This window comes from Mytilus californianus, unplaced genomic scaffold (genome assembly GCF_021869535.1).
Source record: "Mytilus californianus isolate M0D057914Y unplaced genomic scaffold, xbMytCali1.0.p SCAF_12, whole genome shotgun sequence".
NCBI lineage: Eukaryota > Metazoa > Mollusca > Bivalvia > Mytilida > Mytilidae > Mytilus > Mytilus californianus.
Window position 1 is genome coordinate 56,135,975 of NW_026262604.1, and position 21,010 is coordinate 56,156,984.

A 21,010-nucleotide genomic window follows, 5' to 3' on the forward strand; every position below is an offset into this window, starting at 1 on the left:
AAACAGGAGGGGGTGGGGTGACCCGAGGAACTCCCCATATATTTCATTTGATTTGTTATATTGTCACATACATGAATGTATATGGTTGAGGGGTGGGGATCTTGACTGTTTACAAGTTCTCAAACAGGAAAGGGTGGGGTGACCACAGGGACTCCCCATATATTTCATTTGATTTGTTTTATTGTCCCATACATGAATATATATGGTTAAGGGGTGGGATCTCGACCACTTCCAAGTTCTCAAACAGGAGGGGGTGGGACGACACTGGGGACTCCCCCAAATTATTTTCATTTGATTTCTTTTATTGTCCCTTACAAGTATATATATTGTTTAGGGGTGGGGATCGCGATGGTTTACAAGATAAATGTATATTTTCAAATTGAAGGGGGTTGGGATGACCCCCAGGGACTCACCCTATATTTTGGTTGATTTTTTTTATTGTCTTGTTCTCATTACTGAAGACTGCATGTGTCTATCACTTACTGTTTTTGAGAAATAGTCATTTGAAAATTTAAAAAAATAAAATCCCATAGGGTTCTATAGTAAACTCCTCCCTTCTTCAGGCCCCTCCAAATACCCCTAAATAGACCCCAATGCACAAACAAAAGATTAATGGCTCTGCTAGACATGTTAGTCTAATATTTTATGAAACCCTAAGTATATCTGACAAACGGTCAAAGTTGTCTTCTTAGACGGTTTGAGTGGATTCGGTCCGACTTGTCTCGGGGACGAGTTGTCCACATTACTTTAAACATCCCATCGACGTCGATTTCCGCATCTGCTTCATGACCTCGTTTCATTCATAAAATAACAACAACCTTATTTGGCAAAATCAGTTAAAAATTACCGCCCACTTATATAACTTTATTTCCTCTATCATAGAAAAAAAAATACACCGTCAAAATTTCATGTTTGGTTAAATTTCTTCAAAATACTGGTCAGGTCATCTGTTTTGTATATTGCCCTTTCATACTATTTTAAACTGCTAGGTTTTCTTACATATATTTCGATGTGTCCCGTGCTGTCTATCATTTGTTTTTTTAGTTTTATATGTATTGTCTATCATTTGTTGTTTCGAAATTATTGGTCTTTTGTTGGGCAATGTATGACAAATATATGTTGAAAAACCTCGCCCGTAATTATAAATTATGTAATTCATTGACCGCTCCCGACATGTGTAACTTCAAGGCATATTTTAGTGGCGATCGATGTCTTTCAAAATTATTGCACTTTTCTTGTATCCCTGGTGCTTTCGACTGGAGAACCGTTGTACACAAGCATCGCACAAGTTGGCACTCCGAGGCGGGTAGGGAGCAAGAAGGTGAACTGTGGTTTATTTTTATCAATAGTACTGCTTAAGTCGACGCTAGGGGCTGTCTTGACCTTGTTGTAGGGTATAAATGATTCGTTCATTGTTGAAGACCCTACATCAACTGTCAAGATGAAGAACAGGAATAAAAGCCCTGTTCATTGATAATTTTCTATGTTTTCTATGTATTGTGTGCGATTTTTTCCCATATACATTTACTCCATGTCCTTTCATTTTCTATGTCTTATACACATCTAAAGAATGTTATTTAGTAGATTTAAAATACTCTTTCACTTTCAAATTCAAGGGGCCAAAAAGGTTGTCTCATCCCACCTCCCACTTTGACCTAAGGGCTTACTTAACAACTGATGTATAAATTTAATCTGAAGGTCTTACCAACTGATCTTGTAGTGAAGAATATAATTTTTGACATAATGCCAGATCTATCATCAAGCTGGCACTGTATCCGTATGAAGTATGTTGTATTGAAAGCTAAGTTCTTTATAATGTATTGTAATGATCTCTCATATACTCCAGTCCACTGGTGAATAGGGAGAGAGCTGTCGTTTGTGTACAGTAAAATGTATCCTAAAATAAAATAAATATCAATATTACAAGAAAATACATCCTGAAATATAAAATACCAACTGCATAAAATATATCCAAAACTTAAACATCAAATGCAATAAAATATATCCTAAATCAATTGTGAAATATAAATATCATATTTGTGGAATGTAAAATATCATTATATATATAATATATCCTAAAATATAAAACATCAATTTCAATTAAATTTATTGACCGCCTAGGTGGTCTCGTTGCAGCATGTTCGACTCGAGTGCGGGAGATTGTGGATGAGAACCACAGCCAGGTCTAACCAAAGACTTTAAAATTGGTATTTGCTGCATCTCAACTAAGCACAAGGCATTAAGGAGTAAGAGCAAGGACTGGTTGGCTCGGAGTCAGAATAATATGTCTGGGTAAGGTGACATGTATTCCTGCGGACTGTTACCTTGTGAACTAGCATGTTAAAAATCTGGCTCAGCGTATTGGTCTAGTACAAAGCAGGGTTAATATTCATATTACATTAGCATGTTCTCGTCCTGAATATGCATATTTTAATTTGCTGCTGGACGTTAAGCAGCCATTCATCATCATCAATTAAATTCATTGTGAAAAAATATATCAATTGCAAAAAAATATACCCTAAAGTATAAAAATATCAGTTAATCAATTTTAGAGGTGGTTTACATATCCAAATAACCCCAGCTAACCAAAACAGACATTCCAAAATATCTGACCTAATTCACTGTCCCTACATTCTCCCAATTCAACCTCTCCAAAAACAAAATATGTTTTAATCAACAAAAGCTGTGATAAAAACTTTGATTATCTCCCTTTGATCAGTAACTTGAGCAAATGAAGCATTTGTATGCTTTACTTTGTACTAAGATGCCACAAGCCAAACATATAACATGTAGAATGTTTAGTTAAGTTATATATATACAATATATACTTTAGCATGTAGGGATGTATAAATACCCTGCCACATCCAGTCTGTGATTTTGTTACTTGTTTTTCTGCTTTGTATCGGTCTGATGAGTTAAGCCCTTTTCAACTGATTTTTATAGTTTGTTTATATGTTGTACTGTCACACCACTATCCCAGGTTAAGGGGAGGGTTGGACGCCTGCTTACATGTTTAATCCTTGCCACATGTTGAATGTGCCTGTCCCAAGTGACAGAAGCCTGTAATTCAGTGGTTGTCGTTTGTTGCTGTATATCATATTTGTATTTCATTCATTGTTTTTTACATAAATCAGGCTGTTATTTTTCTCATTTGAATTGTTTTACATTTGTCATTTCAGGGCCTTTTATAACTGACTATGTGGTATGGGTTTTGCTCATTGTTGAAGACGGTATGGTGACCTAAAGTTTTTAACCTTTATGTCATTTGGTAGCTGGTGGAAAGTTGTCTCATTGGCAGTTATATATCTTCTTATTTTTATATTGTCAGCAGCATGTTTACCCCATGATTAGCTACAGACTATTCTCTCCTAAAAGATCATATAGCTGTGATTAGAGAATGAGTTACAATTGTAAGCTCTGCTCACAGATTTTTTAGTAACCTTTTATATGCTCTTTGATGTTTGGTCTTTTCCATGTAACCAGTACTGTTGGAACCTCTTCTCCTCTTTCCTTAATCCTGACGTCATATGGTGCTCCTGGAACTAGAAATAATAAGATTATTAGAATGGTTAGAACTGGGGGCCGATACAAGGTGCTCAATAACAAAATTTCAAGTGCCATTTTTTGTAATGACGAAGATATGAAAATATGCCAATTTTTTTTCATCAAATATCAAAACAATGCCCCTATAAAAAAAACATGGATCTACTCCGGATATTTGCAAGGAGCAATTGTTAGACAATTCATTTTCCACTCTTAAGTTAATAAACTCATCATAAATACCAGGATTAAAATTGACTAATTTGAATTGTTTTACATTTGTCATTTCAGTGGCCCTTTATGGCTGACTATGCCGTATGGGTTTTGCTCATTGTTGAAGGCTGTATGGTGACCTATTGCTGTTAACTCTTATGTCATTTGGTGTCTGTTGGATCGTTGTCTTATTGGCAATTATACTACATCGTTTTATTTTATAATCAAGATTTACACCAAAATACATTGGCTTATTGACCTGTAATAAAAAATTATCAGTACTACATTAAAAATTAATAAATGATATCAACAAAAACATTATAGTATAAAAGAAGGATTTTGAAGAATTATGATAAAAGTGGCAAGCCGATTCAGCCAATAAAGAAAATGTTTAACAATCCAGAGAGCCCTTGCTGTCATAAAAAAATTAAAAATAATCAGAAAATGGACCTTGTCAGTAGTTGTCTTTTTTCATCTCTTGATATTTCTTTTGCTATTTTGGAAATTTGGGGTTGATGGCAGATTTGATATTGTTTTTAAAGCAATTGCTTTTATGCCATCGTGTATGGCCATCTTTGTGACACAAATCAGAGACTCCGCCCAGATCAAGCCATAGTATTTTGTTAAACAGGCTCCTGGTCTGTCATTCTTAAACACCTATGTATGTTTTCTAATGCAATACATAGCTTGAAACTTTTGAAAAATGTCAGTGGATTTAAGAGGTTTCAGCATATGTTCTTGTAGATGTATTTTTGTATTTAGGGGGACAACCGTTTGACTATCAAAAAACATAGAAGTCCGAGTGAAAAAAAGTGCATTTTTATACCTGCGATTCCGTTCTCCTTTCGTACGATGTTTCAGCAAAATATGGAATCATTTCAGTTGTTGATTTAGTATTGAAAATTTTACTGAATTATCTCTTATTAAATGCGGTTTCATATGTTTAATTGGTGTTTCTCTAAGAAAGAGGCCAGGTGCTCTAAGTCTTGTTCATTCATAAAATTATCGTTCATTCATAAATTTATCGTAAAATCAAAATCACTACACAGGTTATAGGTAGTGTCAAATGATTACCTGTAATCTAAAAATAGATAAACCTAACTGACCTATTTTGTTGATTTGTTTGCGCAAATAATTTAGCAGAACGAAACCCTTGTTAAAAACACATAACAATAAGTTCGTTTTCCTTTTTTGTCATAACTACGTAAGATTTATCGATCACCTTACTAATGAAATGGACCCGTCAAAACGTGATAGATGCCAAGTCCAGATGAAGAGATATTAAAATTTGGAATTTTCTAGTTTCATAGATTGAAAAAAAGTACGTCCTTTTGGATATCATAATCAAAACTGGGTATGCATGACAAATGATGAAACCATTATCCTCGTCTTTCCAGTGGACGAGTCTACTACGTGTGTTGACACTCGACGGTCCACCGTTTGCAATTTTATTTCACATGTTTTCGAAATATTGAAATACTGAAAATTGATAAATATCAAAGCAACGAAGAGCTGTTTGTTCTTGTTCGTATAATGACGATTTAATGATTGCATGAGAATTATAGTTATCTCGTACCGCATGAGGATGACAAATATCAACTGAGCAATAATGTTTGGGACTTAGTTTTAAGAAATGAAGACAAAGTAACATTATGAAAATATTTTTAGTAAGCTGAAATATATATTTATTTTTTACATGTTTATGTCTAGTAAGATATTTTATTTCTTTCCCGTTTTTCAACATTTGCGTCTGGAAAGTTGAAATGTTTTAATTGAATGGTTAAATTTAAATTAATTATGATAATTGTTAAAATTAAATCAATTAAGGAAATTATTGCCCAGTTACAAACACTACCAGGGGATAATTTCTTTTTGAGTTATATGTTTCAGCACATGTAAATTTGACCCCAACTTTAGCCTGGTAAACGTATTGTCTCCTTGTGAAATATAAAACATATTAAAAATGACTTTCTGCTAAAGTCTTTTATTGATATAAAGTTAAAACCTTCTTACTTCTCACTAGACAACACTCCTGTCAGGTTTAATTCTTATATATATGTGGATGAAAAATAAAAGTCCCCAAAACATTAACATGGCAGCAATTGCTTTTACAGCCTTTAAGGCTTTGATTGTTAAATGTATTCACAACTAACTTAGAATTAGATATTGATATATTGTATGAAGAATTCTTTTATTGAAAACTGTATGTTGCCTTCTAGATGTCTTTTAACTATATGGCAGTTTAGATCCTGTCATATTAATGTATATCCCACATCTCCTTTTGTTCCTAAGCATTAGGAACTTGCTTTTATTGAGATGCAATACTCTTAACTCCAGGTTACAGCCCATGTGACAAGCACACAAACAATAGGGGGTGGGGAGGGGGTAGGAGCAAGGCTTCCAAAACCGTCATATAATCCGGTCATATTTATGTATATCCCACATCTCCTTTTTTTCCTAAGCATTAGGAACTTGCTTTTATTGAGATGCAATACTCTTAACTCCAGGTTACAGCCCATGTGACAAGCACACAAACAATAGGGGGTGGGGAGGGGGTAGGAGCAAGGCTTCCAAAACCGTCATATATTCCGGATATTTGTATAATGTCCGGTAAAAGTCCGGCTGGGCAAAGCATGAAACTGTCATCTACTCTTTAGTTCCAAGGCTTTCTTAAGAGACGGTCATTTTAACATAATTCGCGATCTTTTTGACCCAACCTTTTGCCTTTAACAGCCACACATTTCTGGTCATAAAAGTGACGTGATCATTAAGTACTATCAAAACAACCCCTACTTTAATACCTTCCCATTCTAATCAAGGCTAATTAGTTGTCGAACAGCTGAAATTTACCTGTTCAAGTGACAGGTAAACTATTTTGAACCAGACATTGATTGGTCTATTCAAAGTTATTTTCTTACATTTCAGCGGTTTGCATCTAATTAATTTAGTCAAAAAGATTTAAATTATCAGAAATATGTTTACAAATATTATTTGATGAAAAAAATTAAAATGGTGAAATTGAAAAATCGTCATAACCACGTTTGTTTGAACTAGTACACGTGTGCGCATGTGCGCAGGTGTGAAATTTAATTATGTATCCTAATTTCTTCAAAAAATGCTTAAATTGTCATTGATACCTTTATCTCATGTTTATTTTGAATATTTTCTTGAAGAAATAACGTAGAAAGAGCTACTTACACTCATTCATGCTTTGCAAACGTACACGGAATTTACATAACGGTCTCTGGTCCATGTTTTACCATTGTCAAGATAACATCCAGTATTAGATTTAAAAAACGAGAGTAAAGTTTTTGACAACGTTATTTTGCACAAATAAAGAGTCAAAGGCAGATATAAGTACGTTGATGTTGCACACTTCCAATGATGCACTGCCAATTTAACAGTTTACATCAGAACTTCGAATTTGAATCAAAGAAAGTTTAATATCGTTTTTTTTTTAATGTCAATCAATAGGATGGCCAACTCGGCAACTGATTACCATAATTGCCTTTTGTTTATTTAGTCTTAAGGGATTAAAATCGGGATAATATATAAAATGTCCAGCTGGCTAAAAATAATTTTGGAAGCCCTGGGAAAGAGTTAGAAGAGGGTCTCATTCCTTATTCCTGAGATAATAAATATTAAATGCCAGTCTGGCATGTACCCCTTACAATCATTCCATACACTACATACAGTTGACCTGCTGTTTGTGGTATCTGAGAAACGGACCTAATCACGTAACTTTAACCTTGATCACTGATCCATGAATTGAGGTCGAGGTCAGATTAACCCTGCTGACGGATATGTAGACGTTACAAGGAACCAATATACCAAATATAGTTATCCTATTACTCATAATAAGTGAGAAAATCACATGACAAAAAAACTGTAATTTTTTTTTCAAGCAGTCACTGAACCATGAAAATGAGGTCAAGGACAATGGGCATACAACGTTATTTTGCACAAATAAAGAGTCAAAGGCAGATATAAGTACGTTGATGTTGCACACTTCCAATGATGCACTGCCAATTTAACAGTTTACATCAGAACTTCGAATTTGAATCAAAGAAAGTTTAATATCGTTTTTTTTTAATGTCAATCATTGGGATGGCCAACTCGACAACTGATTACCATAATTGCCTTTTGTTTATTTAGTCTTAAGGGATTAAAATCGGGATAATATATAAAATGTCCAGCTGGCTAAAAATAATTTTGGAAGCCCTGGGAAAGAGTTAGGAGAGGGTCTCATTCCTTATTCCTGAGATAATAAATATTAAATTCTGAATTCCGTGAAAATAATGTGTCTATTCCAACATCAAGATATAATTAAATTCGGAATCCTGCATTCCTGATGATTTAACTGTCTATTTCAAAATTCCAATGATTAAATGGCTCAATTCATAACTCCCCAAAAAGGTCCTTCTGCTCTTCGGCCAGTTTGAGATCACCTACCTGGAGTTGTTTCTGGGGTAGTTGCAACTATTGTAGTTATTTCATAATTGTTCTGTTGTCTTTTTCCTAAATTGTGACAATAAAATTAAAAAGTATGATTAGCTAGATATAAGAGATTAGAATTGTTTGCAAATTATCCTATGTTACTATGTAATTGTCTTTATACAAAAATTTTGCTGGTTTTTTTTTTGGTTACTGTATATTTTCAGAAATTACGTGCATTTATCATTGTGTTTTTTGCTGAATGGACTAAAATGCGAGATCAACTATTGTGATTTCAGGAAAATATGCATACAGTAATATGTATCAGATATAAGAATGCCAGTTCTTATTATTGCAATACTCATTCAGTCGCATTATTCACATTAATAAAAACCTTGCAATAATTTCTGAATTTACAGTCAGTGTTTAATGTTTTCAAGACAGTTAACTATCGTATTCATACTTTTTATGGGAAATAATAATGTTGCCATCAATTTTCTCATTTCCAAAATAACCTTGTAGTGCATAAAAAAACTCAAGTTATTAGAAATAACAAAAGTGCACATGCTGAAATGTCTCGCCTGTTTTACTGACCATTGACTTATGTTGAAAGTCTTAAAGATAAAAGTTTTACTACAAGTATCACATAAACTTAACATTTTTAAAGATCCATGAAAATGAGGTCAAGGTCAGATAAAAACTGTCACACAGACATGTACACCTTACAATTATTCCATACACCAAATATAGTTGACCCATTACTTATGGTAATTGAAAAACAGACCAAAACACAAAAACTTATATTAATGTTAACCAATGAACCATGGAAATGGGGTCAAGGTAAGTCATGACACCAGCTAGACAGACATGTACACCTTACAATCATTCCATACACCAAATATTGTTGACCTATTGCTTATAGTACTTGAAAAACAGACCAAAACACAAATAATTAACAATGACTAATGAACCATGAAAATGAGGTCAAGGTCCGATGAAACCTGCCAGTCTGGCATGTACCCCTTACAATCATTCCATACACCACATACAGTTGACCTGCTGTTTGTGGTATCTGAGAAATGGACCTAATCACGTAACTTTAACCTTGATCACTGATCCATGAATTGAGGTCGAGGTCAGATTAACCCTGCTGACGGATATGTAGACGTTACAAGGAACCAATATACCAAATATAGTTATCCTATTACTCATAATAAGTGAGAAAATCACATGACAAAAAAACTGTAATTTTTTTTCAAGCAGTCACTGAACCATGAAAATGAGGTCAAGGACAATGGGCATATGACAGACGGAAACCTCGTAACATAAGGTACCTGCATACAAGGTATGAAGCATCCAGGTCTTCTACCTTCTGAAAAATAAAGCTTTATACAAATAGTTTCCACTGCCGCCGCCGACAGATAGTAATACCTATGTCTCGCATATGTCGTTGCAGGCAAGACAAAAATTGCAGTTATTCTTTTTTATGTCAACAACTAGCTACACAAATGCATGACTCTTCCATGGAATACAATACTTTCTTGGAGTAAATACATGTATATCTTACCCATACTTGATGCTATACAAGATGAGATTAGAACTAAATTTCTTTAGAAATCCTTATCCTCTGATCTCTTTTCTAACTCCTTTAGATGGTAAATGTTATATCTATATACAATAGCTTTAACTCATACCTGATTTAGCTTTCAAAAAAGCTGGCTTACTTTCTCCAAAACTGTTAAATGATCGGACAGTCAGAATATACTGTGCGTTTGGTCCTGAAATAAATATACCATGATTTATCACTTTAATAAACTATAGGCTCTCAAGAGCCTGTGTCGCTCACCTGATTTTACTTTGGTTTTGGAAATCATGTAAAAATAGATTAAAATCATAACAGATACCCTAATAATGAGTGAGGCTAAATTTGGTTTAATATTGGTCCTGTAATTTAATAAAAAATCCTGGTGGCCATCTTAAACAGTAAATAGGCAACAAAGTAGCAACACTTAATCAGCACCTCATAAGAAACATTTATGCCAGGTTTTGGTTTCATTCCATTCAGAGCACCTCTAGAAGAAGCATTTGTATGTATTTCCCATAGGGTCTTATGTTAAAGGAAGTCCCCCCATTGGCGGCCATCATGGATGAAGGATCAGCTTCAAAGTAACAAAACTTAGTCAGCACCTCATAAGGAACATTCATGTCATGTTTGGTTTCAATCCATTCAGTATGTGGTTCTCTAAAAGAAGACATTTGTATGTATTGTCTATAGGGTCCTTTGTTAAACATTGTCCCCATCTGGCAGCCATCATGGATGAAGGATCAGCTTCAAAGTAACAACACTTGGTCAGCACCTCAAAAGGAACATGCATGCCATGTTTGATTTCATGCCATTCAATGGTTCTTAAAAAGAAAACATTTGTACGTATTTCTCATAGGTCCTATGTTAAACTAAGTCCTCCGCTGGCGGCCATCTTGGATGATGGATCAGCTTCAAAGTAACAACACTTGGTCAGCACCTCATAAGGAACATTCTTGCCATGTTTGGTTTCATTCCATTCAGTGGTTCTCTAAAAGAAGACGTTTGTATGTATTTCCCGTAGGGTCCAATGTTAAACTAAGTCCCCCTCTGGCGGCCATCTTGGATGATGGATCGGCTTCAAAGTAACAACACTCGGTCAGCACATCATAAGGAACATTCATGCCATGTTTGGTTTCATTCCATTCAGTGGTTCTCTAGAAGAAGACATTTGTATGTATTTCTCATAGGGTCCCATGTTAAACTAAGTCCCCTGCAGGCGGCCATTTTAGATTATGGATCAGCTTCAAAGTAACAACACTCAGTCAGCACCTCATAAGAAACATTCATGCCATGTTTGGTTTCATTCCATTCAGTGGTTCTCTAAAAGAAGACATTTGTATTTATTTCCCCTAGGGTCCCATGTTAAACTAAGTCCCCTGCTGGCGGCCATCTTGGATTATGGATCAGCTTCATAGTAACAACACTTGGTCAGCACCTCATAAGGAACATTCATGCCATGTTTGGTTTCATTCCATTCAGTGGTTCTCTAAAAGAAGACATTTGTATGTATTTCCCATAGGGTCCTATATTAAACTAAGTCCCCCGCTGGCGGCCATCTTGGATTATGGATCCGCTACAAAGTAACAACACTTGGTCAGCACCTCATAAGGAACATTCATGCCATGTTTGGTTTCATTCCATTCAGTGGTTCTCTAGAATAAGTTCAAAATGTAAAAAGTTAACGCCGACGAAGGACGACGACGGACGACGCCGGACGCCAAGTGATGAGCCAGGTGAGCTAAAAAGGGACAGACCGTAAGATGGATATACTGAGTGGTAATCCTAATGCCCTTAACTTTAGAATTACTAATGTGGAAATCATTAAAATCAAAACATGCATTGCAAGGTTTAAAAATTTCATTAAAGCACAAATTGGAATATTTTGGTTTATGTAAAGATTGATAGAAAAACAGTAAGTATACCATACTTTTTTTTAAATGACCAACTGGGTTTTTTAACTCTAACAATATAATCAAAATCTTAAACTTTCCATTTTGTTAATCATCTTCAAAACAGTTTTTATCTTAATATTATATTTTTGTTAAATCAGTACAGTTATTTTTTTTAACAATATATAAGTTTTAGAAACCTTTAAAATTGGCTTTTGTTAAACAGGGCTAACCTAAAACAAACTTTATAAATGTACAATTACTTAGGTGCTGTATCCCATAGAATCTATCGAGAAGAATGTATGTTTTAATCTCAATTCTGGTGTCAACCATATCATAAGAAATTTGTGTTAAGTTTAAACAAGTACCTTGTATTGTCATAGAAGCAAATTTGTCAGTAAAAATTTCTTACTCTGATAAACTTTTGCTTACTCAACTCTGTAATGGTTTACTCAACAGTTGGTCCTAGTATCTTTGTATAAATCTCAGAGAGAAATCTGCCATGACCAACTATATAACCTTAAACTCGGATAAACTTTTGCTTACTCAACCCTGTAATGGTATACTCAAAAACAGATGGTCCAAGTATCTTTCTGTAAACCTCAGGGATAAATCTGCCATGACCTACTATATAACCTTTGACCGGTATACTGGTGTTTAGAGGCGACGCCCACATTAAAGTTATACCAAGTGGTACAGGATCTGCTGTCAGATTAGATGGAGGTTCTGGTGGTTGCTCAATCACTGAAAAAATACAATTTTGTCATAGCCTTTTTATACATGTTATAATATATATCAACTTTGTACTTTATTTGGCCTTTTTAAAGTTTTGATTCGAGTGTCACTGATGAGTCTTTTGTAGACGAACCAAGTGCCTGCCGTACAGAATTTTAATCCTGGTATCTATGTTAAGTTTATTAATATATCTCTGTCATGAATTGGTTGACCAATAGGATGTGTCTGTGTCTTATCTGTCAAGAGAAATGTTTTCAAATCCAAGATCTTATATTATACATGAATACAATAGACGTAAATACACTTGTGTGCAAATTTGTCCGCCATTATTTAAAATCACACAAGTTCCTGACAAAATTCAGCTAAATACCAAAAGTGTAAATATGTTTATTATTCCTGTACAGTCATCTGATTTCAAAATTTACTGATGGTGTCCAATTCCTATCTTGACATTTTTTAGTCCTCATTCACATGGCAAGTGACGCATGCATAGCAGGAGATGATTTCCCTGTTTGTCATACCTGGTCTCGCTCTTTTGGAGTGCATATAAATCCTTCAGGCTTTTATTCATTGAATTGTGTATCCATAAGTATAACAGGAATGTAATATTGAATGCATTTCTCTGATAGAAAATTGTCTGCTCAAATAAAGTTATCATGACACCATCCGCCAATGTATGACATAAAAATATCAACTTATTGCACAAAATCTAGATCTAATTATAGAAAATAAAGACATCAACACCCACGTCATACCGCTAGATTATATTTATATAATGTCTACATGTTTCATCATATGAGTGGCATCATCAGAACACTAGATCTGATCAGTTGTACCAAGTCAGGAATATGACAGTTGTTATCCATTCGTTTGATCATTGAGCTTTTCATTTTGCCATTTGATTCAAACTTTCCGTTTTGAATTTTCCTCGGAGTTCGGTATTTTTGTTTTTTTACTTTTGACCATTTCCATAACTATAGGATTGTGGGTAATTTCATTGTTTGTACACCAAAATGAAAATAACACCATGTCATTGGTTGAGTTGCCATTGTTTAGGACTCTTTAAGCTAATCACAATGTTTTGGTGTACGCTTGTTAAAATATTACCCAGAATAAGTTAGATTTTGACGTGGCAAAAATTGTTTCAATTAACCATTATTTAGCTACACTCAAGAGGTATAGACAGCACCATAAAATTACAAAATATTTGGTAATAAAAGTTGGTAAAAATACAGCAATTAATCTTTACCTGTGCCACTCTTTGTAACAACCATTTGAACCCATGATGAATACGGTCCAGTCCCATTGACAGTGACTGCTGCCACTCTCATCTCATAAACTATACCTTCTTCTAAACCTGAAAAAGATTTAAAAGGGATTTTACAAAGATGTGAAGACACTAGTTGTGCAGTAGTTATAATCCCATTCAATTCATTATATGTAATTGACAACATTTACATAATTAGTAAAATATTTATGCTTGCATGCATGCCCATGTCCTTAAATATATCCCACTAGACCATATGCAAACTAACAAACAATTGATTTGAGATTTGTTTACGTCATGCATTTGATTATCAATCAACTGTACTATGATATTTTATTATCTCCCTTTATGCCATAGCATTATGAGCATATTCTCTTTTAAAAAAACTCATAAACTTAACTTTTTGTAAAGGGTACCTCTAACATCAGAATAAGTGCAAGGCAAGGAAATCCCAAACACCAAAAGTTTTGAGGAGGCTTTTCTATCATTCAAAGACAGTAGAAATTCTTACCAAACAAATATCTGAGTTGCATTTTTTCAGGTGTTCCGTTTTCTCTGATGCTAATTTTCAAATGGATTTAAAAACATCACTCAAATATGACAGGAAAAGATGGCTATACACTATTATAGTCTCATACAGTAGGTTAAGTTAAGGCAACCATACTATAGTTAACAAGGGGGGAAAAAAACATTTCAGTTGTGTATCAATTACAGCAGATTCAATGAAATTTAAAGTTTATTTCATTTCCAGATACTCATGGAAATTTAAATATTATTCAAAGCTATTAATAACAAGAAATGATTGTAACAGGATGCTGTTACGAAGTCTCCCAAACGAAGCTCCCATAATTCGTCATTCCTATGGTCGCCTGACATTGGGCAAAGTCCAGTACAAATTGGATTGGTCCAGTAAAGTGATATGCATTAGTGACGCCTAGGAACTGACCCTGCATGTCATACAAATCTATGTGAAATGACGAACAGGAATATATATGGTTTAGGGGTGGGGATCTCGACCATTTACAAGATATTAGACATTTGGATTGGGGTGACCCCTGGGGACTGGCCCTATATATCATTCAAATCTTTGTGAACTGACGATCAGGAATATATATGGTTTAGGGGTGGGGATCTTGACTGTTTACAAGATATTAGAACATTTGGGGTTGGGAGAACCCCTGGGGACTGACCCTATATATTATTCAAATCTTTGGAACATGAAGATCAGGAATATATATGGTTTAGGGGTGGGGATCTCAACCATTTACAAGATATTATAACATTCGGGGTTGGGGAAACCCCTGGGGACTTTTCCTACATATCATTCAAATCTTCATGACATGACAAACAAGTATATATATGGTTTAGGGTTGGGGATCTCAACCATTAACAAGATATTTGAACATATTCAAATGACTGGGGGTGGGGATGACCCCTTGGGTCTTACCATGTTTATCATTCAAATCATCTTGGCATGGTTTAGGGGTAGGGATCCTGATCACTTACAAGATATTAGAACTTTTTAAAATGGCAGGGGGTCGGGACGACCCCTGGGGACTAACCCTGTTAATCATTCAAATCATCTTGGCATGACAAACCAGAATATATATGGTTTAGGGGTGGGGATCTTGACCACTTACAAGATTTTAGAACTTTCTCAAATGGCAGGGGGTCGGGTAGACCCTGGGGACTAACCCTGTTTATCATTCAAATCTTCTTGGCATGACAAACCAGAATATATATGGTTTAGGGGTGGGGATCTTGACCAATTCCAAGATATTAGAACTTTCTCAAATGGCAGGGGGTGGGGATGACCCCTGGGGACTAACCCTGTATTTCATTTGATGTGCTTTATCATGACAAACCAAAATATATATGGTTTAGGGGTGGGGATCTTGACCACTTCCAAGATATAAAAACTTTCTCAAATGGCAGGGGGTCGGGTAGACCCCTGGGGACTAACCCTGTTTATCATTCAAATCTTCTCGGCATGACAAACCAGAATATATATGGTTTAGGGGTGGGGACCTTGACCACTTTCAAGATATTAGAACTTTCTCAAATGGTAGGGGGTCGGGAAGACCCCTGGGGACTAACCCTGTTTATCATTCAAATCATCTCGGCATGACAAACCAGAATATATATGGTTTAGGGGTGGGGATCTTGACCACTTCCAAGATATTAGAACTTTCTCAAATGGCAGGGGGAGGGGATGACCCCTGGGGACTAACCCTCTATTTCATTTGATGTGCTTTATCATGACAAACCAAAATATATATGGTTTAGGGGTGGGGATCTTGACCACTTCCAAGGTATTAAAACTTTCTCTAATGGCAGGGGGTGGGGGTAACCCCTGGGGACTAAGCTTTTATTTTATTTAATGTGCTTTATCATTTAGAACATTTTCAATTATAAATATTGTGTCTATCACTTACTGTTTTCAAGTTATAATCATTTGAAAATAAAAAAAAATAAAATCCCATAGGGTTCTATAGTAAACCCCTCCTTCCTTTATGCCCCTCAAAGTACCCCTTTATAAACCCCATTTCACAAACAAAACCCTGATTGCACCACTAGACAAAAGGCAAAAATGCAAACTCTATATATATGAATAAAAAAGTTGTGAGCATACATAAATGGGACAGCAACCCCATGACAATAAAAATAAACAGCTGCGCCATGAGCGCATGATACGCCCGTCGTCTTGTGTGTGAATTTTTATGCAATAAGCATAAATAGTTTCTGACATAGGTTGGACATGCAAAAACCCCCCTTTTTTTTTACAAAATACTCAATATCTCTAAAATAAAATTTTGAATCAAAACCAAAAAGTATAAAGATCTTTAGATTAATATAACTAAGAAGTGTGTAAAATTTTAAGCAATAATCATAAATCATTTTTGCGATACGGCGCGATGTGAAAACCCCCCCTTTTAAAAAAAAAAATCAATATCTCAAAAATAAAATTTTGAATCAAAACCAAAAAGTATACAGATCTTAAAATTAATATAACTAAGAAGTGTGTAAAATTTTAAGCAATAATCATAAATCGTTTTTGAGATACGGCGCGACATGTGAAAAATCCCTCCCCCTTTTTTTACAAAATACTGAATAACTCAAAAATAAAATTTTGAATCATCACCAAAAAGTATACAGATCTTAAGGTTAATATAACTAAGAAGTGTGTAAAGTTTTAAGCAATAATCATAAACTGTTTTTGAGATACGGCGCGACATGTGAAAAACCCCTCCCCCTTTTTTAACAAAATACTCAATATCTCTAAAATAAAATTTTGAATCATCACCAAAAAGTATACAGATCTTAAGATTAATATAACTAAGAAGTGTGTAAAGTTTTAAGCAATAATCATAAATTGTTTTTGAGATACGGCGCGACATGTGAAAAAAAACACACACCTGTTTTAGTTACTAAGTCCCGTAACTCAAAAAGTTTTAATCTTATTTTCACCAAAAAGTATACAGATCGTTTGACCATCATAAGAAACAACTATCTCAAGTTTCATGAAATTTAGATAAGTCATTCTCAAGTTACGGTGCGACATGTTTACGCCGGACAGACAGACGGACAGACAGACGGACAGACGGACAGACAGACGGACAGACGGACAGACAGACGGACGGACGCCGGACATTTGTATACCATAATACGTCCCGTCAAAAATTTGACGGGCGTATAAAAAGTGAACAGACAATAACCATGATGACTATCAAATGATGAAAATAGCTCACACTACACAAGTGAGGGAAGAATTATATGTTTACTCTCAAAATGATTTATTTTATTTATACCAGGTTCCATTTCTTTATTCATTGTATCCTTATCTTTATTAAGTTGTAAGTTTAACGAATAATTATATTGTAGCCTTACCTGATAGCAACATTTCATTTTTATCAGCAGGAACCAGCATAGTTTTACTTGTCTCGTCATACTTAGTTCTATATTCTAAACGGTAATAAACCAAGTCACCATTCCTTGTATGTTCTGGTGGTGGATTCCAAGAGACCATAAAGTTCTGCTGGAAAATATTAAGATTTTATAGTCATTTATATATTTGTTCCTCATTAAATTGAAGTTCTTCTGTAAACTTTGATATAAAGGAACTTCTATTCCATGAAATTCCAGACCTTCTAAATTAAAGGATATATGGTGTATTTTACAATGACGTAACAACCAAAAGACTAGATGAACATCCTTAATGATTTTGCAAAGAATTCCACTCAAACTGGTGCTAGGGGCTGTCTAAAACTTGCAGTGAGGTGAGAGTTTTTTGCTCCTTGTTGAAGGCCTCACTGTGATTTTTGAGATGAAGAACAACAATAAAAGCGCTGTTCCTTTGCTTTTTGTGTGTTTTTTGCTGTGCATGTACTGATTTTGTGTCATGCAGGATGGATACCCCATATCCTTTGTTTTTCTATATAGTCTTCAATAGTAGACAAATGTCTTCATATGCAATATTATAAAGTCACCTCTAAATCACCTAGAGTCCATCAAAGCTGTGTATTTAACAGAGTTTAGTAAACAGAATTTGACATATAGTAAAACTATTTGTTGGAGCCTCGTTTTTGTGCATACAGTCTGAACTAGTATGCATAATCTCTTTAATACTGATATTTTTCTATATCTATAAGTTACTTTTAACTCAATTTTGTTATCTGTAGACACCTACTATGAGATCAACCCCGGTTTTTGGTGGAGTTCATGTTGCTCAGTCTTTAGTTTTCTATGTTGTGTAACGTATACTGTTGATTGTCTTTTGGTCATTTTTCATTTTTTTTCCATGACATTGCCAATATAAAAGTAAGGAGATGTGGTATGATTGCCAATGAGACAACTCTCCACAAGTGACCAAATGACACAGAAATTAACAACTACAGATCACTACCTTCAACAATGAGTAAAACCCATACCGCATAGTCAGCTATAAAAGGCCCCAAAATGACAAATGTAAAACAATTCAAACGAGAAAACTAATGGCCTGATTTATGCAAGAAAAACAAATATGATATACAGCAACAAAGAACAACCACTGAATTACAGGCTCCTGACTTAACACAGGCACATACAGAATGTGGCGGGGTTAAACATGTTAGTGGGCCCCCAACTCTCCCCCTAACCTTGGACAGTGGTGTAACAGTACAACATATGAACAAACTATAAAAATCAGTTTGTTTTCGACTTATGAGTTTGAGTATCTGTTTGGCACCTTTGGTCTGTCTTTTTTGGGTAGTGCCCAGATCATGTATAAATGTTGCAGAAATAAATTGAAGAATATATCGATTTAGGAAAATGTTGTAATCCATGAAATAAATAAAGAAGAAAATAAATCAGTTGTATGGCTTTACTTACAGAATTATTAACACTTAGCACAGTTACATCTTTTGGCGGTGCCGATGGGACATCTGAATATGTCCATACGGTTGTCATAGTTAAGTTTCCTGGCATGTCATTAAAATATGGTATCAACGATATAATATATTCCGTATGTTGTTGCAAATTGTTCATCACATGGCTCATTACTGATGGTTTGACGAAGGAATCTACTGGCTGACTGGCTGCAGATTTAATAGTATTGTATCGTAGCAGATATCTCGTCAAGTCTGAATTATATGAAGTGGTCCAGGACACCTGCACACTTGTTGATGATAATGGTTTGGCAGAGATGTAGATGCCGTTAGAAATATTTCCTATAAAAGAGATATCCTGTAAAATTTCTGTAAGAATAGTGCTTTTTATACATGTATAAAGTTGAAAACATAATCCATAAAAAATTGTAAGGAGTTTGACGGAACCCTGTGTCTCGTCTGTGATTGCTGCTGTCAGTGAAAAAGAGTAATTTTTAATATTAACTTAAAAAGTGAGTCCATTTATCAGTAAAATACAGAATTAAAAAAAAAAATCATTCTTTTTCTTTAGATGCTATTTCTTTGTCTTGAGGATTAGCTTCTGTCATAGTTTTATAACAATTCATGGAGGCTTACAAATTTATCATGTCAAAAAAATTTAATCCCAAACTATCTGTAAACAAGAGGCTCTCAAGAGCCTGAATCGCTCACCTGTATTTCAGAGGAGAAGATTTTTAAATGTTAGCAAACTTGATGAACAAATTGTGTAAAATTGTCTTTAAAGGGCAATAACTCCTAAAGGGGTCAATTGACAATTTTGGTCATATTAACTTTTTTGTAGATCTTACTTTGCTGAACATTATTGCTGCTTACAGTTTATATATATCTATAATAATATTCAAAATAATAACAAACTAGAGGCTCTAAAGAGCCTGTGTCGCTCACCTTGGTCTATGTGCATATTAAACAAAGGACACAGATGGATTCATGACAAAATTGTGTTTTGGTGATGGTGATGTGTTTTGGTGATGGTGATGTGTTTGTAGATCTTACTTTACTGAACATTCTTGCTCCTTACTTCTATCTATAATGAACTTGGCCCGGTAGATACAGTGGAAAATACTTTGTAAAAATTTACAAAAATTTACAAAATTTATGAAAATTGTAAAAAATTGACTATAAAGGGCAATAACTCCTTAAGGGGTCAATTGACAATTTTGGTCATGTTGCCTTATTTGTAGATCTAACTTTGCTGTACATTATTGCTGTTTACAGTTTATCTCTATCTATAATAATATTCAAGATAATAACCAAAAGCTGCAAAATTTTCTTAAAATTACCAATTCAGGGGCAGCAACCCAACAATGTGTTGCCTGATTGGTCTGAAAATTTCAGGGCAGATAGATCTTGACCTAATGAACAATTTTACCCCCATGTCAGATTTGCTCTAAATGCTTTGGTTTCAGAGATATGAGCCAAAAACTGCATTTTACCCTATGTACTATTTTTTAGCCATGTCAGCCATCTTGGTTCGCGGGCGGGGTCATCAGACACATTTTTTAAACTAGATACCCTAATGATGATTGTGGACAAGTTTGGTTAAATTTGTCCTAGTAGTTTCAGAGGAGAAGATTTTTGTAAAAAATTACAAAAATTTACGAAAAATGGTTAAAAATTGACAATAAAGGGCAATAACTCCTTAAGGGGTTAACTGACAATTTTGGTCAAGTTGACTTATTTGTAGATCTTACTTTGCTGAACATTATTGCTGTTTACAGTTTATCTCTATCTATAATAATATTCAAGATAATAACCAAAAACGGCAAAATTTCCTTAAAATTACCAATTCAGGGGCAGCAACCCAACAACGGGTTGCCTGATTGGTAAGAAAATTTCAGGGCAGATAGATCTTGACCTAATGAACAATTTTATACTCATCAGATTTGCTCTAAATGCTTTGGTTTCAGAGATATGAGCCAAAAAC

The 21,010-nt window shown here is 34.6% G+C and overlaps 1 protein-coding gene across 2 annotated transcripts in view; it reads right to left on the reverse strand.

Annotated features, from left to right (window-relative positions):
• The window catches only part of LOC127722048 (fibronectin-like), a 72,391-nt gene that overhangs the window by 11,932 nt on the left and 39,449 nt on the right, over window positions 1-21,010 (reverse strand). Inside the window, exons 16-23 of one of the 2 annotated variants that reach the window (XM_052228894.1) lie at window positions 19,031-19,368; window positions 17,552-17,696; window positions 13,646-13,753; window positions 12,208-12,405; window positions 9,882-9,965; window positions 8,206-8,271; window positions 3,441-3,542; window positions 1,706-1,897 (exon numbers count right to left, since the gene is read on the reverse strand). In XM_052228894.1, coding sequence (XP_052084854.1) covers window positions 1,706-1,897; window positions 3,441-3,542; window positions 8,206-8,271; window positions 9,882-9,965; window positions 12,208-12,405; window positions 13,646-13,753; window positions 17,552-17,696; window positions 19,031-19,368 — 1,233 coding nt within the window. Of the gene's footprint in view, window positions 1-1,705; window positions 1,898-3,440; window positions 3,543-8,205; window positions 8,272-9,881; window positions 9,966-12,207; window positions 12,406-13,645; window positions 13,754-17,551; window positions 17,700-19,030; window positions 19,369-21,010 lie in introns of both variants that reach the window. The other variant, XM_052228893.1, reaches the window with a different exon arrangement.